Source organism: Rana temporaria, chromosome 6 (assembly GCF_905171775.1).
Source record: "Rana temporaria chromosome 6, aRanTem1.1, whole genome shotgun sequence".
NCBI classification, from domain to species: Eukaryota; Metazoa; Chordata; class Amphibia; order Anura; family Ranidae; genus Rana; species Rana temporaria.
In genome coordinates, this window is record NC_053494.1 from 161266164 (window position 1) to 161287217 (window position 21054).

Consider the following 21054-nt stretch of genomic DNA (forward strand, 5'->3'; position numbering starts at 1 on the left):
CCGTGGGTTGGTGACAGTGGGAGGGACAGTGCCCCATGGGTAAAATAAATTTCCACGCATACACATGCGTTTAGGCACGTTTACGTTTGCCCCTGAACGTTGCTCTTGAATACGCCTGTAAAACAACACTGTGTGCATATGCACATTAGATAGTAATTGTAAAACTTTCAGCAAGCCTCTAACCACTTTTTTAAATCTTGAAAGCAGACTTCAGCTCTGTATGGTGATGAAATTAAAAAGGCAAAATAGTTTTTGTTCATTTTGGACAGAGTGGTTATAACACCTGTAAGTTTTTGTTGCCATCCGTGTCTCGATTTCTTCACTTCCTGTCCCATAGGTAAAACTAGAAATGAGAGGAAATCCTCCAAAGTGAGGAAATCTCTGGTTATCACCAAGGTGACCAGAACTAGTCTGCGTTTCAGCACTGGGTGCTGGAACACAGACAGCCAGGGCCGTTGCCACCACTATGCATACTAGGCAGCTGATTAGGGCACCCAACCACTGGTGTTCCTACTCTCTTCTACCTGACACAAGAAGTCTCAGCATCAGCAGGCTACCGCCGCTCCATTCGCACAAATTGTCAGAGGCGCAGGACTGTGATCTGTGTCCCGACTCCCGAATGAATGTAAGCAAGCAAACATTCATTGATGGGCGCTGGCGAGGCTGCATTCGATGGGTGCTTCATTAAAAAGGTGGGGTTTATATGGGCAGGGAAAGGAGGTGGAGTCAAAGGGGGCGGAAAAATTAGGTTTCCCTGCTGCCAATCTGCTAACTATATGGTGCCCAACAGCCTGCTGGCCGCACACAGGGGACAAGCTGCATACAGGCACCAGGGCTTTAAAGGCTTCACCAAAGCTTCCCAAGACCCCTTTCACACTGGCATCACTCCGCATTAGCGCTAAGGTGCCGCTAGCTTTAGTGGTGCTTTGCTCAACCAAGCTTTTTTGACCACTAGCGGGGCGCTTTTAACCCCCGCTAAACGGCTGAAAATGGGTTAAATGTGCCAGAAAAGCGCCGCTGCCGAAGCTTCTGTCTGCTGAAAACGGGACACAGAAGTGCAAAACGAATTGCACTCCATTGATCCATCCATTAACCAGTTATCGCCTCTGCCCACAATACACTTATTGTGGGTAGGCGGCACAGATCACACACATGTATGTCATCCAGCCTGGGGCACACAACAGTGCACCGCTGCCGCAGACACCGCGGATTGCAGCTGATTTGAGTGGTGCGGGGATCATGTGATGGCTATGTTATGAAAGAATGTCATTCATAACAGCTGTGCTCCCTATACAGCGATGCTGTGATTGGCCCACGGCTATCACACAGTACCTGGGCCAATCACAGTACCATGTGTTTAGCTGTAGCCAATCACAGATCACTAGTGATCACAGCTGTTATGAATGTAGCCCATTCATGACAGTTCAAACCATTGCTGATACAGTGGTCATCATTTATTGTTTATATAATAAACAATAAAAAAACAATGGCAATCAAATACCACCAAAAGAAAGTGCCATTTGTGTGGGGAAAAAATATATAAATATAATGTGGGCACAGTAAGCAATCACCAGTTACAGTAGCACAGTGCTGAACAGCAAAACGTCCCGGTCATGACGGGGGTAAAACCTCCCGAACCTGAAGGGGTTAAACACAATTCCAATGAGTTAAGACAGACCCTTCCCATTGTGGAGCTCTGTATAGAATACATAGAAGAGGTGAGGTCTGCACGGAACCTGTGCTCCTGTGTGATTTCTCCTATGTCCTGAGCTGCACACCTGTCCATCATAGGAGAACAGGACAGATCACTGTTACCTGCGATCTGCGACACAAAGGCATCGGTAACCAGAGACATGGCTGTCTGGAATTCCCCCTCTCCACATGCAAGGTTAAGGTCACAAAAACAGGAAGTGTGTGTGCGGGTGACAGGCTGGCCGGGGATTACTTCCGTCCGTATCCCTGGTAACGATGAACACGAACGGCTACATGTGTGCTTAGTGTCAATAAAGATTATTGAAAAAAAAAGAAATTTAGGAAAGTTGTTCTTCCCAGCTCAGAGTAGGAGTCATGTGATAGGTAACGTGTACGCAGTGAGAGCGGGACCACCATATTTGTTTATGGCAAAAGGATTTTGTTTAAAATGAACCTATAGATTGTGACATAACTGGAATGTTGGAATATAGTATTCCTGGACTGAATAAGTTACATTTGATGTTAATGACAATTATTTAAAGCGGTGGGTTGTATGCCCATAAAAACAAAACTGTAAGTCAAAGGCATAATGAGCTAGTATGCACCGCATACTAGCTCATTATGAAATACTTACCTTAGAACGAAGCCCCCGCACCGTCTCCCGGTCACCCCTGAGGGAGCTGACGTTTTGCCTCTGTGATCCTCCCGTGTTCGCAGCTGTGGCGCTGTGAGTGGCCAGAGCCGCGATGACATCATTACCACGCATGCACACAGGAGTTTTTTTTCCAGCAAGGAGCTCTGATTTTCCGGCAGCATCCGCCGGACCTTCAAAGCGTATGTGCCACTGATGTCAGTGGTTGCATGCAAGGTGAATATCTCCTAACTGTATAGGTTTAGGAGATATTCATTTTATCCTATAATAAGGCTTACATGTAAGTAAAAAAATGCTAAAGGGGTATACAACCACTTTAAATGTGCTATTTTAAATGCTGCAATTAGAGCATTTGGGTTCGGTTCAGGTGCGAATTCAGGCAAAAGTTCGGACCTGAACTGGTAAACAGAAACTCACCAAACCCATGCACGAAACTGCGGTCACACATGTGAACCCGGCCTGAGGCTATTTTCACACTGGGGCAATGGCGGCGTTAGTGGTAAAACGCTCCTCGTTTTAGCAGTGCTTTACCGCTGTTATAGTGGTAGCTGTGCGCTTTTAACCCACAAGAAGGGGTTAAAAAGAGGTTAAAAGCACCCATGATACGGCACATCCAAATCGCTTTTTTTTTTAAGGCGCTTCGGAAGTGGTGTCCATTTATTCCAATGGGTAGGGGCGGTTTGGGAGCGGTGTATACACCGCCCCAAATATGCTGCTTGCAAGACTTTTTTCCCGTCCTGTAAGCGCACCACCCCAGTGTGAAAGCACGGTTTTCAGTTGCTATTTGTAGCGCTAAATCGCCTGAAAAGTGCTTCAGTGTGAAAGGGGTCTAAGGGTTGGGGTGAGGCTCATTCACAACAGACACAGTACTGTGTGAGTGAGTGAGTGAGTGAGTGAGTGAGTGAGTGAGTGAGTGAGTGAGTGACTTGTAAAGCGCAACACATGCGAACTGAATCGCCTCTGGGCGCTGTGTATTTTCTGTGTTTCTGGGCCATATTCTGAGTAAAGTTACGATGGAGTAACTCAGGATACTCCATCGTAACTCCCTTTTTTGACCCGTGTATCTATGCTCCTGATTCTCAGAATCATTTTTGCATAGATACACTTAAGATCCGCCATCTGTAAGTCACTTACACTGGCGGATCTTAAATGCAATGACGCCGGCCGCCGCTAGATGGCATTTACATGAAGGAGTCATTTGCATATGCAAATGATCCTTCTACGCCGATTCACGAACGAGTTCGCGTCGCGTAACCGTCGCTAACGTCGTTTGCGTAAGCGGAAACTTACCCCTGCTATATGAGGGGTAAGTTTCCGCAAGTCTCGCGTAGGCCATGTTACGGATGGCGTCGGGTCCCCGTCGTGTTTTTTCGTCGGATACGTCGTTTACGTAAGTCGTTCTTGAATACGACTTTACGTCAATGACGCACACGTCGGCGTCATTGACGTTTTCCGCCGAAAAATGGAGCATGCGCACTGGGCTTTTTGCAGCCCGGCGCATGCCCAGTTCTATTGCATCGGGGGCGCGCTTCATTTGAATAGAAGCCGCCCCCTTGGAGATCCGCCAGGCTACGCCGGGACACTTACACTCCGCTGTCCCAACTTATGGAGCAAGTGGTTGGGGAATACAACACCTGCTCCAGTAAGTTGGGACAGCGGAGTGTAAGTGCCCTAAGCGAAGCAGGCGGATATTTAGAGAGAATATGGCCCTCTGTGTTTACCCGCAGATAGACACAGCCACTGTCAGTTTGTCATTCATTCATGCCTGTATTACAAGCTGGAGCAGTGAATTCAGCATTAAGGCATCACTCCAGACTTAGAAGCGAGCCAGACATTCTTACACGGTTAACATAAAAACTGCATACATGTTGAAAAATTCCTGTATGTTGTGGTGTGAACAGGGCTCAATGGGAACCATTGTATTCTTTAAACCCTTGCAAAGTACGTGCAGAAAAACCAACGTCTGCACCATGGTGTGAACGAAGCCTAAATGTGTCACTTTCACCAGAAAGCACAGAGGATTTTACACCCCAGCATATAGGAGCTGCTAATGGGTCCATAAGCCCCTAGTGCAGGGGTCCTCAAACTACGGCCCGCGGGCCACATGCGGCCCACGGAGGACATTTGACCGGCCCACCTCACCCTAACATGCACGGCAGGTTGCACGGCAGGTTGTAACACAGCGGTCCCGCTGTGTCATGGAGCTCACAGTGTTAACAGTTTGGGCGCGCTGTGATAAAAGTCCGCCCTCCTCCTGACCTAGACTAGCTTGTTTGATAGAGCCAGTGTTCTGTCTATCACACGAGCTGGTCTAGGATGAGGAGGGTGGGACTTTTATCATAGCGCGCCTGAATTGTTAACAACACTGTGAGCTTCGTGACACAGCGGGACCGTGACAGAGCAGCGGTTAGGCACAGTAGGGAGTAAGGCTGTGAGGGGCTTACGATGGTGAGGTGAGGGAGGGGGGGGGGCTTGCGATGGTGAGGGGGGTTGCAGTGAGGGGCTGATGATGATGTAATCATACCTCCCAACTTTCTGTATCCTATGCAGGCATAGGATACAACCCTTACCCCTTGCCACGCCCCCTTAAAGGAGAATTGTACAAAAAAATAAGATTGGTTAAACCCACAAGTGCTTTTTTTACCACTACTATTTCTTTATATTGGCTTTTGGAATTTACAAATGCAGCAATTTAGAAATCAGATGAAAGTTTAGTGCTGGGAAACACTTTTTGATAGATAAAAAGTGCATTTTATATACATCTATATAGATCAGACCGAAATGAGGGGCAAATGAGGAGAATGAGGGACAATGGGACATTGTTCCAAATCAGGGACAGTTCCTCGAAATCAGGGACAGTTGGGAGGTATGATGTAATGATGATGGTGGGGGGGGGGCTTGCAATGAGGGGCTTGCGATGGTGAGGGGGGGAGTTGCAATGAGGGGCTGATGATGATGGTGAGGGGGGGGGCTTGCAAAGGTGAGGGGGGTTGCAACGAGGGGCTGATAATGAAGATGTAATGATGATGGGGGGGGCTTGCAATGATCTTGATCGGCTTGCAATTAATGATTGTGAGGGGGGGGCTTGCAATGAGGGGCTTACAAGGTTGGAATTACAATGGGCTGGGTGTATTGGGTGCCTCTTGCCAGAGGCAGCTCAATGGTGTGGTCCCCGCCGCTGTGCATTCTGGGGAGGGGTACTTAAGGGGGAGATGCCGTTCTGGTGGGGTCTTCCGATCCTGACCTGGTGGCCCTCCTGGCCTCAGGGAATGTGTTAGCAACCTTTTGGTCTCAGGTCCTGCTGGCCCGAGGCACCGCTACTGAAAGTAGGCCCAGAAGTCTCTGGGGGCCTACTGGTCCAGGGATGATCCTGTGCGGTCTTCTCTGCAGGAAGGAGCTGAATAATTGAGGATTCAATTAGAGGATGCGTCCTGACCAAAGTACCTCACAGTGCGGTCTTGGAACTTTGCAAAGTGTTTGTGTAGTTACATGATCCTGTGGCAGAGGACCGTGTAACGACTCAACAGTGTTCATCAAGTCTGTGGCAGAGACGGTTGAGTGAGCTTCGCACCGGCTGCTAGGCCAGTGAGAAAGGCCTATCCGGTGGTCACAGAATCCAGTGTGGGACAGTTGCCCTCTGGATCCAGGATTAAACCCCCAATCCGCAAAGCAAAGGTACCTGAATCTTCCCTAACCCTCTGTCCCTCTAAAGCAGTGGTTCTCAACCTAACTAGTGCCCGTGACCCCTTGATAAAATTTCCCAAGTTGTGGGGACCCCTAACAGTAAAATTATTTTCGTAGCGTGGCGCCCCCTGCGTCCCCTCATATTGTTTATTTATTATTTATTGTATATTGTTTACCTCATATGGTAAATTTTAGGATGCACCACTCTTTCTCTTTGTTCTCTCTCCATCCTAATTTCCTTTTTTTTTTTCACTCATCCCTCTCCTTTTTTTTTTTTTCTTTCTTCCTCACCCTTTTTTTCCCTCCCTTCCATGTATTCTCTATTTTTATTCCTTCTTTTACTCCTTAGTGGGGGGGAACGGGATGAGTGGCAATTCTGGGGGGAGTTCTGTTCAGCCAACTTAGATGCTCTTGATCAAAGTCATCTGCTGATCTGAGAACTGTAGCAGGGATTTTTAATGGCAACTATAATCACAGATAGTATTACTCACTGTAGGGGGGAGGAGGTTGGTTGTTTGGGGGTATTAAATAAGAGTGGTAATAGGAATGATGACTGTTAAAGAAAAAAAAACTGAAGGAGAATGTATTGAAGTTGTAATTACATCTTGTCAGTTGTAGTATTTTTGATTATTTGTTGGAAAAAACATAAATAAAAGATAAGTAAAAAAAGTATTACTCACTGTGTCTCTGACTTTGTGGTGTCTCGTAGCAGTGACCCCTATGCTGAAATCAGGTCTCCTCCAGCCCCTCCCACCTCACATTCCTCATCAGTCAACTTGCCTCTAGTCTCTGCCCCCCAGTCATGCCGTGAACTGAATGTGCAGCTGTGAAGAGGTTGAGTGGGTGGCCGTGGGCTCCAGGAACAGCCCAGCTGGGCGGCCACAGGCTCCAGGGACAGCCCTGCTGGGCAGCTGCAAAAAAGTTGGGAGAGTGGTGCGGGAGCAGCCCAGGATTCAGTGATCCCTGGCAAATCATAATTTGACCCCCGAGGGAGTCCCGACCCCCAGGTTGAGAACCACTGCTCTAAAGGAACTTGTTAATAAAATGTTTGAAGCAAAGTAAACCAAGTGTTGGTGTGGACATTTGTAACTCTTCAAGAAGGACCCCTAGGACAAACATGGTGAACAGTAAGGTAACGGCAGACCCAAATCTAAACCAGCAGCTCCTTCGGGGGTAGTGCTACACATGCATTTTGCAGCAAACACAGAAAATACACAGCGCCCAGAGGCGATTCAGTTCGCATGTGTTGCGCTTTACAAGTCTCTCACTCACTCACTCACTCACTCACTCACACAGTACTGTGTCTGTTGTGAATGAGCCTCACCCAACCCTTAGACCCCTTTCACACTGAAGCACTTTTCAGGCGATGAGGGGCTGATGATGATGGTGAGGGGGGGGGGCTTGCAAAGGTGAGGGGGGTTGCAACGAGGGGCTGATAATGAAGATGTAATGATGATGGGGGGGCTTGCAATGATCTTGATCGGCTTGCAATTAATGATTGTGAGGGGGGGGCTTGCAATGAGGGGCTTACATATGTGATGTCCACCCTGTCACCCTGACCTTCCCCACGTGCTCCTTTTCCTTGGTGCCCTAATCATGTGACTAGTTTGCAGAAAACCTGTTCTTTTTCTTTAGGATGGACAAAGTTTAGGTTCTGTTGAGAGGCCTGTGTATACAGACATTTGTGTGATAACACGGTACAGGAACCCCACGTTCCATGCGCGTTTCCAGCACCATGTTCAAAACACAATTGGTGTGCGATCTGCTGCAGGTGTCAATGTATTTCTAATGACACCCCAAATGCAGATCTGTATAATGCATCGGATTGCATTATACCACAGTACCATGCGATCCAGTGCAGTGTGTTTATAAAAAGTAATGCATGTACTACTTTTGGTGTGATCCAGAACAATTGTAGCCCATTCAAATAAATGGGCTGAAAATCGTACAGCACTGAATTGCACAGGAATGTACACCACGTTCACGTGCGATTCAGGTATGAACCGGCCCCTAATGTGAACCCTATGAAGTAGTTTATTGTAGCTTTTGTCATGCATTTCTTATTAACTCAGCATGTCCTATTCTGCTTTGTTCGAACAAATTTTACTCCTCTATGTGAATGCAATCTAAATGTATGATAAATGCATCTCAAAAGCAATTTTTATCTGAAAGCACCCAAAATGTGCCTTATCCAGAATGCATCTGACTTGCTTTTGAGTCTGACTCTTGTGGCCACCAGCCCAATAGTAGTCAATTTAAAGATAATGGGGTAGATTCAGGTACTGCTGCGCACTTCTTACGGAGGCGCAGCGTTAAGTTTTTACGCTACGCCTCCGTAAATTACTTGCGCTACGCTTGATTCAGGAAGCAGTAGCTCCGTAATTTGCGGAGGCGCTCCGTAAAAATGGCCGGTGTAAGCGCGTAATTTAAATTAGGCGCGTTCGGCGCCGCACTTCTTATGGAGGCGCAGCGTTAAGTTTTTACGCTACGCCTCCATAAATTACTTGCGCTACGCTTGATTCAGGAAGCAGTAGCTCCGTAATTTGCGGAGGCGCTCCGTAAAAATGGCCGGTGTAAGCGCGCGTAATTTAAATTAGGCGCGTTCGGCGCCGCACTTCTTATGGAGGCGCAGCGTTAAGTTTTTACGCTACGTCTCCGTAAATTACTTGCGCTACGCTTGATTCAGGAAGCAGTAGCTCCGTAATTTGCGGAGGCGCTCCGTAAAAATGGCCGGCGTAAGCGCGCGTAATTTAAATTAGGCGCGTTCCCGTGCCGAACGTAGTGCGCATGCTCCGTCGGGAAACTTTCCCGACGTGCATTGCGGCAAATGACGTCGCAAGGACGTCATTCGCTTTAACGTGAACGTAAATGGCGTCCAGCGCCATTCACGATTCACTTACGCAAACAACGTAATTTTCAAACATCGCGACGCGGGAACGACGGGTATACTTAGCATTGGCTGCCCCTGCTAATAGCAGGAGCAGTCTTACGCGGAACCCGACGAACGCAAACGACGTAAAATGCAGGGCGCGCGTAGGGTTGTGAATCGGCGTGAGTATGCAATTTGCATACTCTACGCTGACCACTATGGGAACGCCACCTAGCGGCCATCGTAAGAATGCAGCCTACGAAACGACGGCATAAGAGCCTTATGACAGTCATATCTTAGGCTGCAGTCGGCGTAACGAGCTTTCTGAATACAGAAAAGTCGTTACGCCGGCGCAACTAAGCAATTGCGCTGCGTAACTATGGTTACGCAGACACAATTGCTTACTGAATCCACCCCAATGAACATAATCTCAACAGTACATATTCAATTGGATTAACAAAACAAAAAAGTTATTATGCTGATCAGTATTCTAAACCAGTAAAGTTTCACATTACTGATCTGCAAAGCCTGTGAGTGCAAATCTGGAACAGTTGGCAGCTATGTATGCAATAGAGGGCCAGCAAAATAAATCAGGACTAGAGATGAACATAAATGCTTGGATCAAGACTTAAAATAGGGTCAATCTGCAGATCATGGACGCCAACTGGTCTAGTCATGGTTTAGTCTTTTTTCGCCAATCATATGGATCAGTAACCGTGTGGCAAGAGCTCTATGAACATCCAGCCCCCTTGCTGGAGTGATTTACGTTTTTGTGAAGCCAGGTTTCCAGTAAAAAAGTGATTTTAGAACAGTAAACTTGTGCTAAATTGAGCCAGTGAAGTTTCTCATTAGTAATGAGAAACTTTTACACATGTTATGCTGAAGGTGTTGGGGGAAGCCGGTATGTGCTCTACCTGCTCTAGGCCCTAGCAGGGGTACGTTGCTTCATATTACCTGGGGAACTGGTGAAATGGGTTCATTAGAAGTCATTCCCTATTTACATATGCACCAATTTAAAATTAAAAAAAACTCTACGCTAAAGTCAATATAGTCAATTTTATAAGTCAATAAAATAATTCATTGACATCTAGCTCTTAGAATAGTATAAGAGGAAATGTCCTAGGTGTGCAACAATGCTTGAGATAGAGGGGTTGTAAAGGTACAATTTTTTTTTCCTAAATAGCTTCCTTTACCCTTGTCCAGTCCTCCGTCACTTACCTCATCCTTCAATTTTGCTTTTAAATGTCCTTATTTCTTCTGAGAAATCCTCACTTCCTGTTCTTCTGTCTGTAACTCCACACAGTAATGCGAGGCTTTCTCCCTGGTGTGGAGTGCCATCCTCGCCCCCTCCCTTGGACTATAGGCTTGCGCCGGACGCATTTACGATACGCCGCCGCAAGTTTACAGGCAAGTGCTTTGTGAATCAAGCACTTGCGCTGAAAACTTGCGGCGGTGTAACGTAAATGAGATACGTTACGCCGCCGCGCAGCTACGTGAATCTGGCCCTATCTTCCTAAACCAGAGTGATGTGATCCATATAGGGGAGTTGTGCCGTATATAAAGCAATTGCAGAGTCCAAATCATTTTAATATTATTGGCTCTGCCAGTCATTGTTTATGTCTAATTTTTTTATTTATATTATTACAGAACTACCATTTATTTTACACACAAATGTGACAGTTCTCTTGGTTTACAAAGTCTAACAAAAAATATGGAATGTTATCGTGTATGTCTAATTTTAACACATTAAGGAATTATGTCACTGAAGAAATTATTTAACCACTAGAGGCCCGCGCTATAGTCAAATGATGGCTAGAGTGCGGGCCTGAAAATCCGGGAGGACGTCAATAGACATCCTCCCCTTTTCACACGCAACTGAGACTCGGTGGATCACAGATCCGTGTAAGGGGCCGGTGCCAATGACAGCTGATCACATGATGTAAACAAAGGATCGGTAATCAGCTTGTTTACAAGGGACATCGTTCTCGAAGAGGAAGGAGGCACATCTGCCTACTCAGTGCCCAAAAGTACCGCCTGCCAGTGCCACCTGCCAGTGCCCGCAGTGCCACCTATCAATGCCCGCAGTGCCACCTATCAATGCCCACAGTGCCACCTATCAATGCCCACAAGTGCCACCTATCAATGCACACCTGTGATGCCAATCAGTGCCACCTAGTAATGCTGCCTATCAGTGTAACCGATCAGTGTCCATTATTGCCACCTGTCAGTGCCCATCACTGCCACTCATTAGTGCCCATCACTGCCACCTATCAGTGCCCATCACTGCCAGCTATCAGTGCCACCTATCAATGCCACCTATTAGTGCCACTTCTCAGTGCCCACCAGTGCCACCTATCAATGCCCTTCAGTGCCACCCATCAGTGCCACCTCTCAGTGCCGCCTATCAGTGCCCACCAGTGCCGCCTTATCGGTGCCCATCAGTGCCGCCTTATCGGTGTCCATTAATGCAGCCCATTGGTGCCCATCAGTGCAGCCCATCAGCACGGAAAGCTGAAAATTGGTCTGGGCAGGAGGGGGTTTAAGTGCCCAGTAAGCAAGTGGTTAAAATGTATTTGAATTGTTGATGCAAATATGGTAAAGTTTGACTTGTTAATTTCAAATATGAAAAGCGCAGACAAAATATATAAACTTTTTTATTTATTAGTGGGAACGCAATAATTTGGCTTGCTGACATCTGTTAGCACTTATTATTTAGGAACACATATGATAAGGGAGCGCGGGTAATACACACTGGTTTACTATTTAAAGTGGAACTGAGGCCAAAATATTACTTTTTATTTTGGATGAAATAGTCAATGGTGAAAGCCGCTGTTGGGTCCTTTTGTATCCATCTGTGCCCCATTGAAGAGACTTCCCTTCACATTCTGTTGTGTAGACACAACAAGAAGTTGGAGAAAGTCTCTCTAAAGTGATGGAAATGCTCTTTTAGGCAGTTGTCACCAGGGCAAGTGTCCCCATAGGAAGTGTTCCCCTATTTCTGGTGACAATTTTGCTTTCAGTCCCAGTGACAATGATCATTAAGATAGAACAATAGACTTTGGGCAAGATTCACATAGAGATACGACAGTGTATCTCCTGATACACCGTCGTATCTCTGAGTTGTGCCGGTGGTATCTATGCGACTGATTCATAGAATCAGTTACGCATAGATATGCCTAAGATCCGACAGGTGTAACTGTGTTACACCGTCGGATCTTAGGCTGCAATTCCAGGCCGGCCGCTAGGTGGCATTTTGGTTTATTTACGCGACGATTATGCAAATGAGGAGATACGCCGATTCCGAAACAAACGACCGCCCGGCGCTTTTTTTTTACGTCGAAAATTCGCGGATGGCGCATGCGCAGTTAAATCGACGTGGGGACGCGCCTGATTTAAATACTACACTCCCCCTAGCCACGGAATTTGAATTCCACCGGGGGATTTAAGATACGCCACCGCAAGTTTTGAGGTAAGTGCTTTGTGAATTAGCATTTGCTTTAAAAAATTTCGGCGGCGGATCTTAAATCACATAGGTTACGCGGATCTAAAGATCCGCTAACCTATGTGAATCCGGCCCAGTATCTTCCTAACACAGATAGCAATAAAAACCTGTAATGCCTCGTACACACGGTCAGACTTTTGACCATGCAAAAGTCCGCCATGAGTCCGACGGAAGTCCGATGGAAAGATAGAGAACAGGTTCTCTATCTAAGGTCCGTCGGACTTCCGACAAAAAAAGTCTGATGGAGGCGACACACGGCCGGACTTTTTTTCTCAGAAAGTCTGGGCATGTGTACGAGTCACAAGGGTTTCTAACCCCTCACCACTGAATCTAAAATGAAAATAAACATTTGGGCTTACATACATATTGATGTTTAGGATTCAAGCTTTACATTTTTAGACACAAATATACAGAATGTGATTTTAACAGTGTGCATTATGTTGGAAGGAAAACAAAAGTTTTTTGGAAAATAGGTAGAGGGAGACTTTGGGCCAGATTCACAGTGGAGATACGACGGTGTATCTCTGTTTCTATCTATGCGACTGATTCATAGAATCAGTTACGCATAGATAGCCAGAAGATCCGACAGGTGTAATTGTTTTACACTGTCAGATCTTAGGATGCAATACCGCGGCCGCCGCTGGGGGGAGTTTGCGTCGTAAACCAGCGTCGGGTATGCAAATTAGGAGTTACGGCGATTCACGACGGATTTTCGCGTTCGCTACGTCGCCGCTAGTCTAGTTTCCCATCGCAAAGTTAGTCGCCGTTTTAGGTGCCCTAACTTTAGTCAGCAAGTGTATTGCTGTCTAAAGTATGGCCGTCGTTCCCGCGTCGAAATTTAAAAATCAACGTCGTTTCTGTAAGCCGTCCGGGAATACGCGCGTCGCCGTTCGAAAAAATGACGTCACGGCACGCAATGCACGACGGGAGTTTGGAAACGGAGCATGCGCGGTAGGTCCGGCGCGGGAGCGCGCCTAATTTAAATGGCACACGCCCATTTAAATTGGCCCGCCTTGCGCCGGAGGCCGCGGGCGTAGGTTTTCATCGCAAGTGCTTGATGATACGTTACGCCGCCGCTCTCCTATGTGAATCTGGCCCTTTAAAACTAGCTTCACATTCACAAGGAGTTCAGGAATCAGACTCTAGATAGAAGAACAAAGGACACAACTAGTACTGTAAAAGTCAATATGTAATCCTTTCTAAATTGTTCTGATCAATTATATGAAATAGTCATAAAATCAATAGAAAAATAGAAAAATATGGATTAAATTGGAAGCTGTCACGAAAGCTTATGACTACATAGAAACTTGGCAGACCTCTCAATACATAAACTATTGATTTTCCACTTGAAAGAGTAAGTTTATTTGTAATAAAAATGATAGTGTCAGAAAGGTGGCAATTTTTCCATACGATAATACGGCTGTAAAGAATTTCTCAGCTCTAATCTCTAATCTCATGCCATCTTTTACATTCTGCTGCAAAACAGAAACAGCAGACAAACAGAGTGAAGATATCCTCTCTACTTACCTCCTACAGACATATTGGTGTGTGGGTGCAGTAATGTGTACCTAGTACTGGTGGGAGAGCTAAATGAACATTGCATTAGTATTCAGCAAATGAGTTCAGAACAAGGGCCAGTACAATTCTATGGGTCAAGCTGATGTGAACAGAAAAAAAAACATTTTGATTAAACTAGCAGTTTTGGTGTTCATCCACATAATCAGAAATTGCCAAATGTAAAAAATATTAGAATTTAACAAAAACTAAACCAAATTCCACATAAACCTGTATTAGATTATCTATGCTTTCTGCAGCTGTCATAAGGCCTATAACTTCCAATATTCGTCTCTATTTAATAAATCTCCTTTTAAAATGTGTACTTTTCTTTAAAGTGGTTGTAATCCTAGGTACACCACTTTTAAATACAGGTAAGCCTATAATAAGGCTTACCTGTAGACAGAAGCGGACTGACCATTCAGGCACTGCCCGAGGGCCCCATGCCACAAGGGGGCCCCATCAGGGTTGCCAGCTTCAGTAAAACCAGGGACAGTATGTAAAAATCTGTGTTTTTTTTAAAATCCCAAGATTATAGCTGCCCCGCCTCTCCAGTACCTTTTCAGTGTGTGTATGTGTATCCTGTGTGTATGTGTACTGTGTGTGTATATTGTGTGTCTGTGTGTGTATACTTTGGGCCAGATTCAAGTAGGGCACCGCATCTTTAAGACGGCGTAGTGTATCGTATTTACGCTACGCCGCCTTAAGTCAGAGAGGCAAGTACTGTATTCATAAAATACTTGCCTCCTAACTTACGGCGCCATAGCGTAAATGGGGCCGGTGTAAGCGCGCCTAATTCAAATGAGGATGAGGGGGCGTGTTTTATGTTAATGGAGGGTGACCCAACGTGATTGACGTTTTTTACGAACGGCGCATGCGACGTCCGTGTACATATCCCAGTGTGCATTGCTCCAAAGTACGCCGCAAGGACGTATTGGTTTCGACGTGAACGTAAATTACGTCCAGCCCTATTCACGGACGACTTACGCAAACAACGTAACATTTTCAAATTTCGACGCGGGAACGACGGCCATACTTAACATTGACTAGGCCAGCTATTTGATGGAATAACTTTACGCCGGAAAACGCCTTACGTAAATGGCGTATCTTTACTGCGACGGGCGCACGTACGTTCGTGAATCGGCGTATCTAGGCATTTACATATTCTACGCCGAACTCAACGGAAGCGCCACCTAGCGGCCAGCCTAAATATTGCACCCTAAGATACGACGGCGCAGGCTGTCGTATCTTAGCTAGGTTTAAGTGTATCTCAGTTTGAGAATACACTTAAACTTACGACGGCTTAGATTCCGAGTTACGTCGGCGTATCTACTGATACGCCGACGTAACTATTTGTGAATCTGGCTATTTGTATGTATACTGTATGTGTGTGTGTATACTGTGTGTATGTGTACTGTGTGTGTATATTGTGTGTATACTGTGCATGTATACTGTGTGTGTATACTGTGTGGCCCCATAATCTATTGCCTGGGGTCCCCATAATCTCCTATTGCCCGGGGGCCCCATAATCTTCTCCTATTGCCCGGGGGCCCCATAAGTTGTCAGTCCACCACTGCCTGTAGGTACTGGTAATATCTCCTAAACCTGCACGGTTTAGGCGATGTTTACCATATACGCTTGTGTCTACATCATCAGCGCATGCGCACTAAAGAAAGAGCACGATCATGCCATTTCTAAAGGGGGCTGTAACAGTCAGCTTGGCGTGCATTTGCAGAAGTGAGGTCACGCGACTCCGGCCAGTCATGCTACCATGGCCCCAGAAATAAGAGCGGTGAAGATTATGCTTTTACTTTGCAGATAAAAAAAAAGAGGTAAAAAGTAAAACCCATCAGGGTTTACTTCCTCTTTAACCACTTAACCCCGGACCATATTGCTGGTCAAGACCAGAGCACTTTTTGCGATTCTGCACTGCGTCGCTTTAACTGACAATTGCGCGGTCGTGCGACGTGGCTCCCAAACAAAATTGGCGTCCTTTTTTTCCCCACAAATAGAGCTTTCTTTTGGTGGTATTTGATCACCTCTGCGGTTTTCAGTTTTTGTGCTATAAACAAAAATAGTGCGACATTTTTGAAAAAAATGAATATTTTTTACTTTTTACTATAATAAATATCCCCCAAAAATATATAAAAAAAACAATTTTTTTCCTCAGTTTAGGCCGATACGTATTCTTCTACCTATTTTTCATAAAAAAATCGCAATAAGCGTTTATTGATTGGTTTGCGCAAAAGTTATAGCGTTTACAAAATAGGGGGTAGTTTTGTGGCATTTTTATTAATATTTTTTTTTTACTAGTAATGGCGGCGATCAGCGTTTTTTTTTTCGGGTACTGCGACATTATGGCGGACACTTCGGACACTTTTGACACATTTTTGGGACCATTGGCATTTTTATAGCGATCAGTGCTATAAAAATGCATTGGATTACTATAAAAATGCCACTGGCAGTGAAGGGGTTAACACTAGGGGGCGGGGAAGGGGTTAAGGATGTCCCTGGGTGTGTTCTAACTGTAGGGGGAGTGGCCACACTAGGGGAAATCACTGATCTTCTGTTCATACGTTGTATGAACATAGGATCAGCATTCCCCCCCCCTGACAGGACCGGGAGCTGTCTGTAACAAGCAATCGCGGGTGCCCGGCGGCGATCGTCTTTTATGTCTGCCATGAATTTAGAGTGTAAAGTTTAACCGAGTAGCATTATATCTTTGCTGAACAATAGTATTCATATTCATACTAGTACTATTCTCTCAATAAAGCCTGTAAAATCATCACCATATAATGAATTTGTTCACCTATACACTATAAACCCTAAAAGAAGCCTACAAAATAACTTTGCAGAATGAGTTCTCATAGAAACCCAAGAAAATACTAAAGTGTAATAAATAAAAATACTATAGATATATTGTCACTACAAATGTGGGATAGTGAAGCCTGTGTGCTGCGTTCTGTAGGATGCATAGCATTAGCCTATTTAAAAATAGTGGTGAGGAAAGAACAGCACTCTCAGGATGCAATTCAGCTGCCTTGGTGACTGCTGAGCAAGAAGAGCACCTGGTATTACCGCTGATAATCACTTTCGTCAGACAAGTGATTGAAAAGTTATTTGTTAGTTGTCCAGGCTCAGAGCACCACTCTATGTTCCAGGAGTTCACAGAATACTTATCAAAGTGGCTTCAATTACAACTAGTGAGATTAGGGCTGGGTTTGCACTTTTCCCGTGTGTTCATATAACGTAATGCGTTAACGTGCAATATATTAAGGCAGTCCAATCATTTTAAATGGCTACAATCAATGAAAAGGAAAATTCAAAAATTTAAAAAATATATAAATTTAATATACAAAAAGTGTCAAAAAATATATCCAAGTCATATTGTACATATAAACCACGCAGTGGTACATTAAAAACAGTACATAAATTGAATGACAGTACATATGTGCAAAGAGTAAATGGCGTTAGCAGATGGACCTCCAGAACCTACAAAGGGAGACTCAATAGGATATACAGATAGCTGATCCAACGCTTTTTTCGACTTGTGAGTTTACACTGAATGTCTTCATCAGGAAAAGACAGCATCTCTGAAATTGCAAAAACAACCAAATAATACATGTACTTAATACAGAAAATAAACAATGATAAATAATCATATATCGATCCTCTGTAGAAATACCATTTAAATACAAAAAAATGAATAGAATATAAGTAGCCATGGCAGCCCTCCATTAGAAGATAACGAGCAGGACAATGAGTTGGGTCCGAAAATGAGGCTCTAGAGTTTATTTTTTGCAAAAATGACCGTATTTGCACTAGATTGTATGAGGGTCCTTATGTTTTGTGGTCCCAGAACAATGGTAAATCTGAAATCTGGGGTCCCAGACTAAAAGAGAATACTATCATAGCTACAGAAAGGTCAAGAACGGCAACCTTAAAGGCTTCTAAAAGAAATGGGGAAAAGATCCTTATAGTCTTACCTATTTGGTGAATTAACTTATTGCAGCCATGAATATGAATGGGGGAAAAATTGTATTTTCTTTGTATTATGTTCCTATATTATTCCAAGGTTTAATATCCTTTTAACCTCCATATTGCGATGTGTGGATGCCAAGGAGCCTATGAATAACTGTTTATCAAGTTTCTTTCGAGTGTATCACAAAGTATATTCAGTATATTCATTTCAAGCTTGCTATTTCATGCATATTTCATGAGCAGTCGATGCAAGGTTATAGCAGGTGGAATAAATGTGATTAGCAAAGACAAAGTTGTGATACTTATGATATAAAAGAGAAGCACATATTGACATATTCCATCATAAAAGAGTATTCTAGGCCCATCATTTCTGCATATTAAAATATCAAGACTAATAGCGAGTAGGTGTCAGTAACATAGGTAATAATGCTATACAACTCACTAACAGCAACGTTTGTCTTATATTATAGAATACGTTTCATTCTATTGTATGAACGTACATACTAGGTTTTCCAAGCAAATTCATTAAAACACATAAAACATAAGTTCAAAGAATTGTATTTCACCTTCTGAAAAGTTAGTAAAGCCCATTCTCTCCAGTTAGTTAAAGTGGTTGTAAACCCTCATGCCACGTACACACGATCGAAATTCCGATCGTGTGTGGGCCCCATCGGACTTTTTTCCGTCGGTGTTTAGAAATAGAACATGTTTTATTTTTTTCCAATGCAAAAAAAGCTGGTAGGAAATTCCTATCGTCTGTGTGCAACTCCGATAGAGAAAAAACCCACGCATGCTCAGAATCAAGTCTACGCATGCTCGGAAGCATTGAAATTCATTTTTCTCGGCTCGTCTTAGGCCGCGTAAACACGGTCGTTCCAAACTGATGAGAATGGTCCGACGGGCCATTTCCATCGGTTCACCGCTGAAGTGGCCTGATGGTCTGAAGTGCGTACACACCATCGTTCCAAAAACCGATCGAGTCAGAACGCGGTGACGTAAATCACAACGACGTGCTGAATAAAACGAAGATCAATGCTTCCAAGCATGCGTCGACTTGATTCTGAGCATGCGCAGGTTTTGAACCGATGCTTTCTGTACTAACCATCTGTTTGGACCGATCGGGCAGCGGTCCATCGGTTCAATTTTGAAGCATGTTTTAAAATTTTGGACCGAAGGACAACAGACCGATGGGCTATACACACCGTCGGTTTGGACCGATGAAACTGAACCTCGGTCCATTCTCATCGGTTTTGTCCAACCGTGTGTACGCGGCCTCAGTGTTTTACGTCACAGCGTTTTGGACGGTCGGAATTTAGTCTGACAGTGTGTATGCAAGACTGAGGGCGCGTACACACGACCGGTCCAAACCGATGAAAACGGACCGAAGTCCAGTTTCATCGGTCCAAAACGACCGTGTGTACGGCCCATCGGACTTTTGTCCTTCAGACCAAAGTTTTAGAACTTGCTTTAAAATCGAACCGATGGACGGCTGACCATCGGTCAAAACCGATGGTTAGTACAGAAAGCATCGGTTCAAAACCCGTGCATGCTCAGAATCAAGTCGACGCATGCTTGGAAGCATTGAACTTTGTTTTTTTCAGCACGTTGTGTGTTTTACGTCACCGCGTTCTGACCCGATCGGTTTTTGAACTGATGGTGTGTACGCACATCAGACCATCAGTCTGCTTCAGCGGTAAACCGATGAAAACGGTCCGTCGGACCATTCTCATCGGATGGATCGACCGTGTGTACGCGGCCTGATAGAAGTCAGCTTCATTGGAATTCTGACAGAAAATTCCATCAGATTTTATCCCATCGGAAATTCCGATCGTGTGTACGTGGCTTTACAGATCACTTTTTACTACAGGTAAGCCTATAATAACGCTTACCTGTAGCTTACCCGGATATCTCCTAAACCTGCACAGTTTAGGAGATATCCCCTGTATCAACATGTGCCAACGTCATCGGCACATGCGCACTGAAGCAAGGGCACAAACCGTTTGTGCCGTTACTTAAGCTAATGTGCCGTTACCGGCGGCACCCGTGGGCATGTGCGGGAGTGACGTCTTCTGGGCCCTGGACAATCACAGTGCCGAAGCCTGTGATTCCTAGAAGTAACTTCGAGAGCGATATTGCCAGCTGTGACTGTTACGGTGGCTTCAAACTAAGGTGAGTATTTCATAATGAGCTAGTATGTTATGCATACTAGCTCATTATGACTTTGTCTTGCAGGTTTTTTTTGGGGGGGGGGGAGTTTAAAAACCATTTTAAATGTTTATTGTTCCTTATGCCATATAAAAAAAAAGTATGATGCTCAAATATGTTGACAGTCTCATAGACTATCAACACTGATGTAAATGTTAACATAAAAGTCAGAGAGGGGTTGAAGATATATGGCAGTCTAATATAAATATTTACCATTGATTTTTTTATACGCCGATTACCCATAACTTTATGACCAGTGATACCTGAAACTTGGTAGGATGTATTAGGCAACAAGAGAGCATGTTATCCCTGATGTTGATGTGTTTAAAGAAGAAAAAATAGGCAAGCATAAGGATTTGAGAGACTTTGACAAGGGCCAAATTGCAATGGTTTGACGACTGGGTAAAAGGAACTCCAAAACTGCAGCTCTTGTGGGATGTTCCCAGTCTGCAGTGGGCAGAACCTACCAAAAGTGGTCCGAAGAAGGAAAACCAGCAACATGGCAGCAGGGTCGCGGGCGGCCAAGGCTCATTGATGCACATGGGGAGCTAAGGCTGGCCTTTGAAGTCTGATCCAATAGAGGCGTTACTGTTTAATGATGCATGGAGTGATTGCTGCTCATCCCAATAATCGTTGGGATTTTAAATGCAGCCAAACAAATACTTCCACCACTACTTATTAATGTAAATATGATTCTTTTACAACTTTATAGTACGTAATTAAAACATTGCACATTTAATAACACACAAAAGCCTTTGTATAAAACCCAATTTGTACACTTATACACTATACTGGACAGGCATATGATGTTGATTTATAGTAGAATTTCTCCAACAGTAATGCCGCGTACACACCATCACTTTATGTGATGAAAAAAAAACGACGTTTTTAAAAACGTCACTTTAATTGACCGTG

General features: G+C 44.7%; 1 protein-coding gene across 1 annotated transcript in view; it reads right to left on the reverse strand.

The window, feature by feature from the left end:
• Window positions 1–1908, reverse strand: part of MTX2 (metaxin 2) — a 130301-nt gene extending 128393 nt beyond the window's left edge. The window contains exon 1 of the mRNA XM_040357679.1: window positions 1816–1908. Coding sequence (XP_040213613.1) covers window positions 1816–1855 — 40 coding nt within the window. The 5' untranslated portion in view covers window positions 1856–1908. The remainder of the gene's footprint in view (window positions 1–1815) is intronic.
• Window positions 1909–21054: the final 19146 nt, after the last annotated feature.